The sequence below is a fragment of the Suricata suricatta genome, chromosome 8 (assembly GCF_006229205.1).
Source record: "Suricata suricatta isolate VVHF042 chromosome 8, meerkat_22Aug2017_6uvM2_HiC, whole genome shotgun sequence".
In the NCBI taxonomy this organism is placed as follows: domain Eukaryota; kingdom Metazoa; phylum Chordata; class Mammalia; order Carnivora; family Herpestidae; genus Suricata; species Suricata suricatta.
The window spans coordinates 101,556,116-101,571,158 of NC_043707.1; the positions used below are offsets into that span (position 1 = coordinate 101,556,116).

Sequence of the window (15,043 nt, forward strand, 5' to 3'; positions counted from 1 at the left end):
TCTTTTTTGTATTGGGGAGAGAGTTGAAGAGTGGAGAAGATGAAGAAATTAGGTTGAAAAATCAAGTAAGACATAAATCATGTTAATTTAATTTCTAAAATTTCTTTAAATCTACCTACTCTAAAATGCTATATTTTTAAAATGTCTTCTGAAATAATGTATCCTAAATTATTTGTAAGTAATTATGCTAAAGTTAATGTACATAGGAAGACTGTTCACTTTTTAAAAGTTTCTATAACTAATTTTACATGTCTTCAAATAGACAAATATTGGCTGTTTCAAAACTCTGACATAATCTTTTCTTTAGTAAAAGGTGACTTAGATGATCTAAAGAGAAACCAGAGTATCCTTTCTTATAAAAACAAACAAACAAACAAACAAAACACTGGTACTGTTTTTAAAACGAAAAAGGGTGATAAAAGTAATGAAATACAGAAAAAAGTCAGCCAAACATTTCAACCTTATTACTCAAATTGCTTTTCAGCATTTTCCCAAGAGCTTCAAATAAGAGAGCTGTTTTGCTTTCTTTCTTTCAAAATTCAGAAGACAGCTGCCCATACAGTTAAATAAAGACCAAAGTGATAGCATCAGCATCTTTACTAACTCAAATTTCAAAATGGACTAAAGTCACAAGGTAATTTTTCATTATCACAAAGGAGAAGTCCTACCCAGGAAAGAAATCTGTGGGGCAAAAAGCAGGGGCTTGTCTTCTACTTCCTCAAGGCATAATAGGGACAAAAGCACTTACTTCTCCTTTGAGTTTGGTTCAACAAGTACCTCAATGTACAATTAATCAGTTTTAAAATAACTAAATCTAATACTAACATTGACAGCACCTCTGTAAATTACAGGGAAAATGACTATAAGTCTAAATAACTAAAGAGAATGCAAATTAAAATAAAGTCTCCTTTTTTGCCTGTGAGATGACAAATATATGAAAGAATGATAAATCTATCCTTAAAAAAATGTATGTGCCAAAAGTGGCTGTATAAAGATATTCACTTAAGTACTGCTTGTAGATAGGAAAATACTGGAAACAACCTAAATGTCCATCAGTGGAAAAACAAGTAATATGTGATCAGGCAGCCATAAAAAGAGCACTGTATATGTCAAATTGTATGAACATGGAAAGCTCTTTAAGCATTCTCTGATAAATGAAAATAGAAAGTCACAGAAACTCATGATCTCACTCAGGTTAAAACAAAAACAGCAATAAGTATACACAATATATTTTCACAAAACTAGAGCCATTAATACTAAAATCTGTATGGAACCACCGAAGACCCCGAATAGCCAAACCAAGTCCTGAGAAAGAAGAACAAAGTAGAGGTATTACAATACCAGATTTCAAAATGTATTACAAAGCTGTAGTAATCAAAACAGCATGGTACTGGCACAAAAACAGACACACAGATCAGTGGAACAAAACAGAGACCCCAGAAATAAATCCATGATTATATGGTCAATTAATCCATGACAAAAATAAAGGAAGTAAGGCAAGAATACACAATGAGGAAAAGACAGTCTTTTCAGTAAATGGTGCTGGAAAAACTGGTTAGCTGTATGTAGAAGAATGAAATTGTATCCCTTTCTAACACTGTGTACAACAACAGACTCAAAATTGATTAAAAACCTAAATGTGGGGCTTGAAATCATAAAAATCCTAGAAGAAAACACTGGCAAGTAATTTCTCTGACATTGGCTGTAGCACATTTTTCTAGATGTCTCCTGAGGCAAGGGAAACAAAAAGCAAAAACAAACTATTGGGACTACATCAAAAAAAGTTGTTTTTTTTTTTTAAAGTAGGTTTCACACGCAGCATGGAGTCCACTGCGGGGCCTGAACTCACGACCCTGAGATTAAGACCTGAGCAGAGACCAAGAGTCTGACACTTAACCAACTAAGGCACCCAGGCACCCCTAAAAATACAAAGCTTTGCATAGCCAAAGGAAACTTTTGACAAAGCAAAAAGACAACCTACTAAATGGGAGAAGATATTTGCAAGTTATATATCCGAAAGGGGTTAATATCCAAAAATATAAAGAACTTACAGGACTCAACACCAAAAAAAAAACAAAAAAAAAAACCACCCCAAGTACTTTGATTTAAAAAGGGGCAGAGGATTTGAATAAACATTTTTCCAAAAAAGACATACATATAACCACAAGGCATAAAAAGATGCTCAACATTACAAACCACTGAAATGCAAATCAAAAGCCACAATGAGGTATCATTTTATACCAGACAGAATGGCTAAAATCAAAATGACAAGAAATAACAAGTTCTGAAAATAACACTAATTCAAAAAGATATACGCACTCTCATACCAAGCCAAGATATGGAAGCAACTGAAGTGTCCATCATCAGGTGAATAAAGAAAGAATGTGACGCACGCGCGCACACACACACACACACACACACACACACACACAGGAGTATTACACAGCCATAAAAGGAATGAGACTGTGCCATTTGAGACAACATGGATGAACCAAGGGTATTATGCTAAGTGAAACAAGTCTGAGAAAGACAAATGTCAGATGACTCCATTCATAAGTGGAATCTTAAAACAAAACAAAACAAAACAAAAAAACCCACCCAAATGAATAATCAAACAAAAAGCAGAATCAGACCTATAAACACAGAGAACAAACTGATGGCTGCCATAGAGGAAGGGGGTAAAGGGGTGAGAAAAATGAGTGGAGGGGAAAGACAGACTTCTAGTTATGGAATGAATAAACCACAGGAATAAAAGGCACAGCATAAGAAATAGAGTCAATGCTATTGTAATACTGATATAACAGGACGGGTAGCTACACTTGATGAAACACAGCATAACATATAAACCTGTCAAATCACTAAGTTGCACACTTGAAACTAATGCAACATTGTCAAGTACACTAAAAAATTAAAGCAAATAAGCTTTGTATCTGAAAAAGAGATACAATATAGGTATATATAGGTATATCTGTACATATATGCATGCAATACATGTAAATACATGCAAATGAAAGAGGGAAGAATAAAGAAGACTTTTAGCTTTTGTTTGCTATATTTCTGTAATGATTCCTTTACAATAATAAAGTATACAAATATGACTTGAGCAAATTTTTTAAAAAGCCAATACACATCTTCAATAAATCTTTTAAAAAAATGTTTATCTTGAGAGAGAGCGAAAGAGAGAGAGAGAGAGAGAGAGAGAGAGAGAAAGAGAGAAAGAGAGAGAGAGAGAGAGCGAGCATGCACCCGTGAGCAGGGGAGTGGCAGAGAGAAAGGGAGAATGAATCCCAAGCAGGTGCTGTGCTACCAGTGCAGAGCTCAAACTCCTGTGAGATCATGACCTGAGCAGAAATCAAGAGTCAGAGGCTTAACCAACTGAGCCACCTGGGTACTCCAAAATAAATCTTTTCTCTTCAAAATAAATCTTTAAACAAACAAAATCCTGGAATATTTTATGTAAAATACAATTATTACTAAAGCTTTTAGCTCTATCACAAAGTTAACTACTTCATGTATAGAATTGTAATGGTAAAATTATGATACCTCACAAATACACATTTCTTCATCCTTTGTCCCATTAGCAATCAAACTCACGACTTAAATGTTAATGGGGACTTATGAGAATTAAAGAAATTACACAGGGGCACCTGGGTGGCTTAGTCAGTTGAGCATCTGACTTTGGCTCAGGTCATAATCTCTCGGATCATAAGTTTGAGCCCCATATCAGGCTCATTGCTGTCAGTGCAGAGCCTGTTTCGGATCATCTGTCCCCCTCTCGCTGACCCTTCCCCACTAGCACTCTCCCAAAATTAAACAACATAAAAAAAGAGAGAGAGAAGTTACACAAATCTGTACCTGTACTATTTGGTGTAGGAGTCTGATGATGTCCCAAGGTAGCTAATACAGGTCCAACTGGTAGGGAAGATGGACGCTGCTCTGACTTACACAACTGAGCAGGTTCTAGAAGATTTAAACATATAAAATAAATTAAAGAAAAAGCCAGATACAACTCTGTTAGCTGCAACCATGTGTGACTCAAAATCCTAAAGATCAGGAATTTATGAAACTGTCTTCCATTAAGTCAAGTTCCATGTTATTCCTTCATGACCTTCTATCCTTTTTAAACTCACTGATAGGCTACTGAGTACTAAGACATTCGGCAGGAGATCAAGAGACTAGTCAAGGTAGGCCAGTACCTGAGTAAAAATGCTCTGTAACACTAGTAAATGCTTCTGATGATAAAGTCTTCCTAAGCATCAAATCACATAAAACCATTTAAAAATGGGGCACAGTACTTCCTCTTTAGCTCCACAAGTTATTAAGCTCATTCTCTTAAGGAGTCAAAATCCACAAGGGTGCCTGGGTGGCTCAGTTGGTTAAGTGCCTGGCTCTTGATTTTGGCTCAGGGCAGGATCTCACAGTTTGTGAGTTCAAGCCTTGAATCAGGCCCTGTGCCAATAAGCATGGAGCCTGCTTGGGATTCTCTCTCCCCCTCTCCCTCTGCCCCTCCCTGCTTGGGCTCTCTCAAAAAAAAATTTTTTTTTTAAATTCACAGAAGGATTTCATGTACTTGTATTTTTAAAGGGATTTTTTTCCATTACATTTTCTGACTTAACTATATCATTGAGAACACAAAAATGCTGGATGCCACAAAAGAGGAGGAATTGGTAGACACAGCTATTGTCCCTAAGTCTTCCTTTGCCAGTTCAAAAAAAAAAAATACTATTTATTACTCTGTACTTAAAAATTCATGTCTATCTAATCAGTAGGTATCAAAAATTTCAGTCCTCCCTTCATTACCACAGAATCCATCATGAAGAAACCATCTGTAGTCTTCATTGCTATAAAGAATACCCCAAAACAGAAAGTTTCTGGATTATCTTCAAGTAGCTCAAGATATATTTTCTTTGGTAGCATGAATCCTGAGTCATAGGATTCTGTCCCACCAGCTAACCCAAGTCTTAGTAACCATGTTTTTCTTCCATCTTACTTTGAAAACCAAAAGCTCTTTCATTGTATTAAAAAAGCCCAATACTGGGGTGCCTATGAGGCTCACTCAGTTAAGTGTTCACTTCAGCTCAGTCATGATCTCACAGTCATGGGTTTGGGCCTTGTGTGGGACTCAGGGCTGACAGCTCAGAGCCTGAAGCCTGCTTTGGATTCTGTGTCTCCCTCTCTCTCCGCCCCTCCCCCACTTGTGCTCTGTCTCTCTCTTGAAAATAAAAGAAATATTTTAAAAAGTCCAATAACAAGATATTACCTTTCCCCAATCATTTTGTTATACCATTTTTTGTGATTCTTTTTACTTAGCAAAAAAACAAAAATGAGACCTTCAAGATTACTATGACAGCCAAACAAATTAAGTTTTTTCTACTCAATGAATCTGTGAAATACCATACCTGGAGGTAAGACAGTCTGAGTAGGCATTGTGTTGATCACAGGTTCCAAGGGACTAGGTTGATATATTGCATCTACAGGATTAATAGTACTCTGAGATAAAGAAACACAGTACAGATAATTTTAATTAAATGCCCTTCCAGTGCTGATCCTCCCAAATGTACGAAATGCCCACATTTCTGATAGCAAAGTCCTGAGGTTGGCTGTATAGATATGCTGATCAAAATGCAAGGAGGAAATGAAACACTTGTACAATACAGAAGAATTTCCTAAAAAAAGAAACAAAAATGTAGTAAGGAAGGAAGATGAAAAGAGTCTCTGTCATATAGAGAGGTAACGCTAAATGGAAAAACTTGCATAGAGCTGTAAAAAGGTGTGGGAAAATTTCAGAAAGCCATAACAATAACTTCTCAATTTAGTTCAGTGCCTCTCACTTAATTCTCAATTTGCCACAAATACTGTTTCTCTATCTACTGTTGCTTTCTCTTGCTTTGGTATTAATAAACATTATAACCATAACCCACAAATTTACCTGTACCACTAGGATTTTATCTATCTCATATTATTGCCACCTTCTAATATTGTATACACACAGCATAGGCATCTAATTTTACAGTCATCAAAAGCAAAGAGATGTATATTCTAATTGGGGGATGCAGGGAAGAAGGCTTCATTGTTCAAGATTTAGAAGAAAAAATAAACATGTAGTTAGGATTTTTGAGGGGAAAAAAATCTAGGTGTTTCTAATTTCAAGCCAAGAAATTATTCTGCCAGCATGATGGCATTTTAAAAACAAGACTCCATAGTTTACTGACACTTTTTTATTTGGAGGAAGTGGATGGTTTTAAACTAAGGTCTTTGCCAAAGTAAAATTTAGATCTCTCATTTAGAAGACTATATCAGATAAAATAAGAAATAAGTTCTTTAGCTTTTCTTGATCCAGAAAACTAAATTTCAAATGTTTATTAGGGAGGGCTTATAACAGAAAATATTAATATAGAATCAGAAGAGAAATACTTTATGGATGAATGAGTCCCAAAAGTCTTCATAAAAATTTAGAAGCCTCTAGCAATAATTGAGATAATGGGACAGTTTTTATAGCATTCTCATTTAATGTCTATGTACAAAAAATTTTTTTTCTTAAACCGCCTCTCTGCATAAATTTAAAAATCACTAAGTCAGGGGCGCCTGGGTGGCTCAATCGGTTAGGCAGCTGACTTAGGCCCAGATCATGATCTCCCAGTTCGTGAGTTTGAGCCCCGCGTTGGCTCTGTACTGACAGCTCAGACAGAGTCTGGAGCCTGCTTCAGATTCTGGGTCTCCTCCTCTCTCTGCTCTTCCCCTGCTCACACTCTGTCTCTCAAAAATAAATAAACATTAAAAAAAATTTTTTTTTAAATCACTAAGTCAGACCTCTTAAAAAAACTGATTTGAACACAAGAATTCTGATGCTTGTCACTAAATTAGCCTACCTAACAAATATTCTAACAGAAAAATAAAGGACACTTAGAGAAGATACCCTGAAAACAATCACTAATAATAATAAAAGCCCTACTAAAACGAAGTATGTAAGGTTTTGAAGCACTGGAAAAAGCAGAGAGATAGAGTAGAAATTTTAATTCCTTAGAATTTTTCCCCTACCAAGGATTTGGCAAGTCTCTTTCTTATCTGCTATGGTATACACTTTCCCAATCTGAAAATGAAGAAATGTCTGGATTATATGTTCTATAGGGACTTTCTGGTTACTACCTTATGATTCTATTTTCTGATACTGGACCAGGACATAAAAACAAGTATCTCAACAAGTCCTGGAGCTGTTCTTAGAAATAAATCCCGTTTTTACTTAGTGGTTTTCTCCAAAGAACTCCAGTGGTTTACAAAGGCAAAAACTTGCCAATACTTTGATCCGAAGGAAGGAGAATATGTCACTTCTTTATCCTCACTTTTTATATAAGAAAAATTACTAAAGTGACTAAGAAATAACTTTGGGGAAAGGGACCAACAGAATTCTATCTTTTGAATGTAATCTTTTGTTTTCCAGGTGAAATGTTCCAAAGATTAGGCTTGTCAACCAAAGAAAATACTTTTATTAGACTTTTTTTGCATGAATATTAAAGGTACCACATATCTTTTGTGGCTTGTTGTTACAGAAAATGTAACTGATCCATACTTATCTAAGGTCCTTGTTCAATCAATTTCAGGTTAAAATATGTCAAATTACATTCTATACCCTGCTTTGAAAATGAATGTGCAGTGCTTTAGAAGTGCAAAAAAACAATAATCCTCAGCTCTAATCTGTTACATTTATAAAATTCATGCAGTAATGCATTATAAACCATATATAAATGTGTAGATGTATAGCAAACATTTATTGATTCTGTGCTCTTTCTGCATCTTACAACAATGTTTTGAGGTAGATCTAGTCACTTTTCTTTATAGATGAGAAACCTAAGAGTCAAAGGCTGAGTAACTTGTCTAAGAGCACAACTAGTGAATAGCATGGCCAGATTCTAGCTCTGTGGGTCCAAGATCTAAACCATAAACATTTCCTTTCTTTTATAAAAATAAAAACTCTTGGGGCGCCTGGGTGGCTCAGTCAGTTAAGCATCCGCTTCGGCTCAGGTCAGGATCTCACGGTTTGTGGGTTTGAGGCCCGCGTCGGGCCTGGAGCCGGCTTCAGATTCTGTGTCTCCCTCTCTCTGACCCTCCCCTGCTCGCGCTGTCTCTGTCTCTCAAAAATAAATTAGAAACATAAAAAAATAAAAAACAAAAAAACTCTTAAGGAAAAATGTTATAGTCCTTGATGAAACAATTTTCTATAGGTTTAGATTGTCTTTAAATAGAAACTTTCTAGAGGTTTTTAACTGTAAGTGATCAAACATATTTGGTATGCTTTATAAAACTCTACCAATCTTTTTAAGATAATAAAAAATAACTAATAATAACAATGTAAATAATCATTTTCCATGAGGCTTACAATCTGAAGTGATATCTAAGAGATACTACATTACATTGTATTTATATGACATATTCATATTAAATCACCATGGCTCAAATTCTGAACTCACACTGTGAAAAGAGATAAAAATTCTAATGTCTTTAATTCAAATTTTTTAAATGCTCCTATTATCGCTGCCTTCTTAAGAAATTTGCAAATAACACAGATATTTAACTTTTTTCATTATAAAACAATATTAAGATAACATGCTTATCCTTCCAAGTATAATCATGAGTTGGTTTTGAAGATTTTGATGAGTTTCCAGATCTCAGACAAGCTGGCATTTGTAAAGTCTCAAACAAAAAAAGAGGCTGCCTCTTGCTTTAGAAATAGTCTAAACAGAAGTCACTCATTTATAAAAATAGCATAGCTCCAACTACAAATCTTCAGACTCTAACTTTTATTTCCAGATAGGAAATATGATCAATAAAATTTTCTTTTCTTTTTAAGTAGAAGTTGAATCTAAGAGAAGAATATAAAGTCAAGGGGGAGGAAAGAATAAGAAAATGGCTAGAAGTGAAAGAATTCATAGTGCAATTTGTTCTAATAAAGATGCAATATATACTGCAGTAGCAATGACAGTTAACACAATTCACAAAATCTAAAAATAAAATGGAAACCAATAAACATATTAAATAGATTAAGATATGTTTCAATATTGTATCCCTCCCCTTCTGCTTTCATCTGAGAATAAAGTTTGATAGTAGCATTGTGAGTTATGTCTTAGTCATAAAAGCTGCATTTTCACACCATGATTAACCCTTCATGTTAACACATGCAAAGTGATTCGATCTGAACCAACACTTAGAAAAATTTTAACATTTCCCCTCCAAATGATTGCTGAAAGATGGCCAACTTTAGGAGCTTAAAGAAAATTGCAAGAGTCAACAAAAAAAAAGCAGTGAGTATGAGAACAGAGAAATTTGTGTTGAAAAATGAGTAGAAGTTCAGGCTTCTCCTGACATGACTGGTTATAATGGTCTGCAGAAGTAAAGGGAAACAAAAAGATTAGATTAAACTTACTATAATTCCATCTGCGTGCTTCTCCGCATTACACTGGTCCTTAAGGAGAAATGTTAAAAATATTAACTTCATTCTTTTATATAAATAACTCCTTTTGTACTGTCTTTTCTGTTAAGAAATCTTATTTTACTAGGTAAGTAACAATGTTAAAAAACTATCTCTCAGCTTCTAGTACGATTGTAATTCCATCTGCACACTGCTACCAAACACTGGCTATAAAACAAACACCACCAACAGCATGGCAATTATTTTTCTATACAGGTATTTAATTAAGTTTGTTATAGAAACATCCTATGGAACTGTATAGTCATATTGGTACCAACTATTAAAAGCAGATACACTAATTTAGGATGAAAGACCCTGAATATTTCTAGGTTTAGTTTTATAATAATTTTATAACTACCCACAACCCTCAAACTCTCACTGCACTTTCTTACGATGACAATCATATACCCTTAAAAATCTGGGACAGACACAATTTCCTATAACAGGGTGTGGGCTCAGAATTATATTTTTCTAAATAGATGGGTTTGATTTTTGTTTCTGTGAATGTAATCACTGTATCCATGGAATGACACAGGAGCTAACACTTACTGCCTGGCAAATATTTTGCATTTGTTATTTTACTTACTCCACCCACAACTCTCTAAGGTAGGTGCTGTTATTATTCCGACTGCACATATGAGAAAACTGAGACAGACGGAGGGCAGGGAGCCAGGATTCCCAGTCTGATTTCAGAACTCGTGTTCTTAAGTAATACACGATTTTGCCTTGCTTCTCTAAGGATGTACTTTAGGAAGAAGGTGGTAGAAGGTTACCAAGACATACTCATTTCTGTAATTATAATCCACCCTATTTCCATTATATGGAAAATTGTTTAATTTTAAATAAAACTGTAATGTTTCAACTCCCTAGTACGAGGAAGTTTTAAAGTTTTAATAGAAACCAATATCTTGTCTTGGTTTTAAATATAATGTCCATGTTGTAATCTCATTTATATAACTTTTTCTTTAACTACTGAGTTTACTCAGAAATCTTCATATTGAAGGGTCCACCAAGAGCACTCTAAGATTTGGGAATAAGTTAAGTGTGGGCATTAATAAAGCCTGTCTATCTGCAAAGCTGGCCTTTGGCTAGTGACTGGGAACTTGGATTTCAGGAGAGTTCCTACCATTCTATCTGATAAGAGTGGTTCATTGTGCCTAAACTGTTTAAGCAAACAGTTTGCTTATGCTGACAACCTTAGTTCTCTAAGTCTGGAATCTTGATAAGTGCTTTGTAAAAAGTGCTTACATGAAGAGGCTCCAAGGTGTTGAGTCTTTAATGAACTTCCCTGGTAGATAACATTTTACACATGTTGTCACAATTTGTTACTGGAGGAATTAAGCACATTATATGTAAGTCTACTCGGAGAAGACAGCCAGAAGCTTCTGCCTGGTTTTCTTTGGATTTTGCCCCTTGTGCCTTTTCCCTTGGGTGATTTTGCTTCGGATCCTTTGCTCTAATAAACTGTACCTATGAACAGGACTATCCATCATGTCCTATGAGTCCTCCAAGCAAATCATTAAACCTACAGATGGCTGTGAGAACTTCTGGCACAGCACGTATCTTTTATGTATCTTTGAGAATACTTGGCATTTTGTTATCTATGTAATAATTCATAGTGGGGTTCTAAATTAACTATTTATTTAGAATATCCAACGTTTCAGTAATTCTTCCCCCCTCCAGTTTCAGTAATTCTTAATAAAGACAGCTGAAAATAAATTACTGAGAATTCTAGAGAAGGAGAAATGAAAAAGTTTCTTGCTCAGATAATATTTTTATTTAATTATGGGTTTCCCCTATTAATTTCTAAATAGTGATTTTTCCAAAGGATTTCTTAATAGTGACAGATTAAATTTTCCAGAAATGACCCCAACAAGAGGTAGTGTTCACATCCCTTATGCTAGAACCTAGGTAGACCTTTGTGACTCTCTGCCAGTAAGTACAGAAGTGACTATACATGATTTCTAAGGCTAGATCATGGAGATGTCACAAATGTTCTCCTTGTTTTCTAGGAAAAAAACAACCAAGCCACTGTTAAGAGGACTCTGTGGAGAAGAATCTAGGCCCCAGCCCAACTCTCCAGGTTTGTTAAGTGCGCCGTCTTAAAAGTAGATCCTTTATTCTCCCAGTCAAGTTATCGCAGGTGACACTGCATGATACAGAAACAAGTCATGAGGCCTACCCTAACCGCATATTTGTAAGCAAAATTTATATCACTATTGCTATTTTAAGATACTCAGTTTAGACTGCTTTGTTATGCAGTGATTGATTACTGAATTACTATATTATATAAACATATTATCTAAGAAAACCACCACTTTTAATTCTGGTGTAATTTAAAATAAATTTCGGTATCTGACAAACCATAATTAATAACGCATGCTACCTACAGGGTACTTTAATTTCTTTTTAAAAGGGTTTATTTTAGGGGCACCTGAGTGGCTCAGTCAGTTGAGTGTCCGGCTTCGGCTCAGGTCATTATCTCACAGATCATGGGTTCAGGCCCTGTGCTGACAGCTAGCTCAGAGCCTGATGCCTGTGCCTGATGCGGGGCTAGAACCTACGAACTGTAAGAATATGACCTGAGGCGAAGTCAGAAGCTTAACCAACTAAGCCACCAGGCATCCCATCTACAGGGTATTTTAAATCAGGGTTTATTATTCTTGTCACTGTTGTGGTTTGTCTTTAAGGCAGTCAAACCTAGATGAACCCATAGACTATTAAATACTTTCCTAATAATCCATCCCATCATGTATTTTAAGAATTTCATTCTATTATTTAAAAAAGCTATATTCATCCCCTTCCCCATTTTTCTTTTTAAAAATTGTTCTGTTTTTGTTCTATAAGTATACCACAAGTGGATTTTAATTAGGATCAGTTAAAGTTAAATCTCAAGTATTACTGAAGATTTGATGGAATTCAACATTAATTATGTTAATGAAATGAAGAAAGGGTCTAATGCCACTTTCCACTTAAATTATACCATACATTTATCTGGTTCTAAGTCCCTCATTCCTTAATGCAAAGGCTATTCTCTTCTCTGAACATATCAGGCATGACTGACATCTGGAAATATGATAATGAACAAAAACATTAGCACAACATAATCTGGAAAAGACTTCTGACCGTAATTACAGACTCCAGTATTTTTTAAAACTATACCTACCAAGAAGATACATGAACTATATCCCCATCTCTCTAATAAGGCAATACTAGTCTAGTCTAGTCTAGTAAAAGCCTCATAATTAAGGACCAATACACTTACTAGTTATAGGAAACAAAAGTAAACATCTTTTGATGAAAGAAAATTTCTAATTCAAGTTTGATGAGATTCAACAAATGAGGCTGGGACAACTTGATATTCACACGCAGAAAAATGAACTTAGACCCCTAACTCACACCACAAAGATGAATTCAAAGTGGATCACACACAAATATAAGAGCTAAAATTATAAAACTCTAAGAAAACACAGGAATAAACCTTTGTGAGCTAGGAAATAACTTTCTCAGGGAAGCCACCAAAGGCACAAGCAATAGAAGACTGATAAACTGGACTTCATAAAAAATAAAAATATGCATGCTTCTCAGGATGTATCAAAAAAGAGAAAAGAAAACCCACAAACTTGAAGAAAAATTTGCAAATCACAGATAAGGATGTGTATTTAAAACATACAAACTCACTCCCACAACTCAATGAGATTTAAAACAACTAAAACAACATCTTCCCAAAGATATATGAATGGCTAATAAGCAAATAAAAAATCATGAACATCACTATTCCTTAGGAAAACTCAAATGAAAACCCTGAGATATCACTAGAATGGCTATAATCAATCACAGAAGTGATCTCATCATATTTACAGGCTCCATGGATACATTATTACTTTATTTATTCAAGTATAGTTGACACACAATGTTACACTGGTTTCAGGTGCATAACACAGTAATTCAAGGACTCTGTATGTTGCACTATGCTTATCATATTGTGCTATGCTTACCATTAAGTACAGCTACCGTTTGTCAACATACTATTACAATACCATTGAGTATATTCCTTGTGCTGTACCTTTTATCCCCATGACTTACTCATTCCATAACTGAAAGCCTGTACCTCCCACTCTTCTTTACTCATTGTGTGCCACCCCCTAACCCCCTTTTATGGCAACCACCAGCTGTTCTCTGCATTTATGGGTCTGTTTCTATTTGTTCATTTGTTTTTCAGGTTCCACATTTATGTGAAATCATATGATATTTGCATTTACAGTAAACCATAAGACAGAGGCATTACCCAGGTAGGCCTGATCTAATCTCATGGGCCATTAAAAGCAAAGAGTTTTCCCTGCCTGGCTGTAGAAGAGAGATAAGGTCAGAAATGTGAACCATGAGAGGGTATAATGTACCACTGCTGGCTCTGAAGATGGAGGGAGCCTGGGCAAGGATGAGACAGAGGGCTTTAGCTGCTGACAATGAGTTCTAGCCAACAACTAGCAAGGTCCTACAACAAGGACCTGATTTCACCAGCAACCTGAAAAAGCCTAGAAGTGGATTCTTTCCCAGAGCCTCTACACAGTTCCCTCTGTCCAGAACCTTGATTTGGGCCTTGTGATATCCTTAGGCATACAGTCCAGCCCAGTCACCTTAGAGTCATCTACGGAACTGTGAGCTAATAAATGACTGCTGTTTTAAGCCACTTAAAAAAAATATTCGTTGAGGATGTGAAGAAAATGGAATTCTAACACACTGATTGTGAGTGGAACTGTAAAATGGTGTAGCTTCTTTGAAAAATTAGTTTGGCATTTTCTAAAAAAGTTATTACCACATGACCCTATTAATGCCACTCCTCGGTATACAGTTAAAATAAATGAAAACATACCTCCACATAAAATCATTCTAATTTAGACATTCACTGTAGCATTACTCACGAAGACAAAAAAGGGGAAACAATGCAAATGTTCATTAATTGAATAAACAAAAAGTGAAATACCCATTCAATGGAATATTATTCGGAAATGAAAAGGAATTAAGTCCTGATACATGTGACAATATGAGCCTTGAAAACATTATGCTAAATAAAAGAAGCCAGTCACAAAAGGCCAAATATTGTATAATCCTAATTATATAAAATGTCCAGAATAAGCAAATCTAGAAACAGTAGTTTAGTGGTTGCCAGGGATTGGAGGCGGATCAGGGGCAAGGGTAGCAAGGAAAAGAGGAACAGGAGGGAGTGACTGCTTAATAGATACAGTGTTTCTTTTTGGAGTGATAAAAATGTATTTGAATATAGTGATGACTGCACAACTTTGTAAATATACCAAAACCAATGAGGCATACATTAAAAAAAATTTTTTTTTTTAATGTTTATTCATTTTCTGAGAAAGAGACAAAGAGTGAGTTGGGGAGGGGCAGAGAGAAAGGGACACAGAATCTGAAGCAGGCTCCGGGCTGTAAGCACAGAGCCTGACACGGAGCTCGAACTTGTTAACCATGAAATCATCACTTGAGTCAAAGTTAACCAACTGAGCCACCAGGTGCCCCTGAAGTGTATACTTTAAATGAGTGAACTTTATGGTGTGTAAGTTA

At 35.4% G+C, this 15,043-nt stretch overlaps 1 protein-coding gene and 1 long non-coding RNA gene across 7 annotated transcripts in view; one reads left to right on the plus strand and one right to left on the minus strand.

The window, feature by feature from the left end:
- The window catches only part of OSBPL9 (oxysterol binding protein like 9), a 170,088-nt gene that overhangs the window by 23,198 nt on the left and 131,847 nt on the right, over positions 1-15,043 (minus strand). For 4 of the 6 annotated variants that reach the window (XM_029947254.1, XM_029947251.1, XM_029947256.1 and 1 more), the window contains 3 exons: positions 9,419-9,457; positions 5,400-5,490; positions 3,856-3,960 (listed from right to left, as the gene is read on the minus strand). In XM_029947254.1, coding sequence (XP_029803114.1) covers positions 3,856-3,960; positions 5,400-5,490; positions 9,419-9,457 — 235 coding nt within the window. The remainder of the gene's footprint in view (positions 1-3,855; positions 3,961-5,399; positions 5,491-9,418; positions 9,458-15,043) is intronic. The other 2 variants (XM_029947255.1, XM_029947253.1) reach the window with 1 other exon arrangement.
- Positions 9,174-14,149, plus strand: LOC115298463. The gene is made up of 3 exons (XR_003911759.1): positions 9,174-9,296; positions 11,476-11,546; positions 13,686-14,149. It is a non-coding gene; the product is annotated as an uncharacterized LOC115298463 (long non-coding RNA).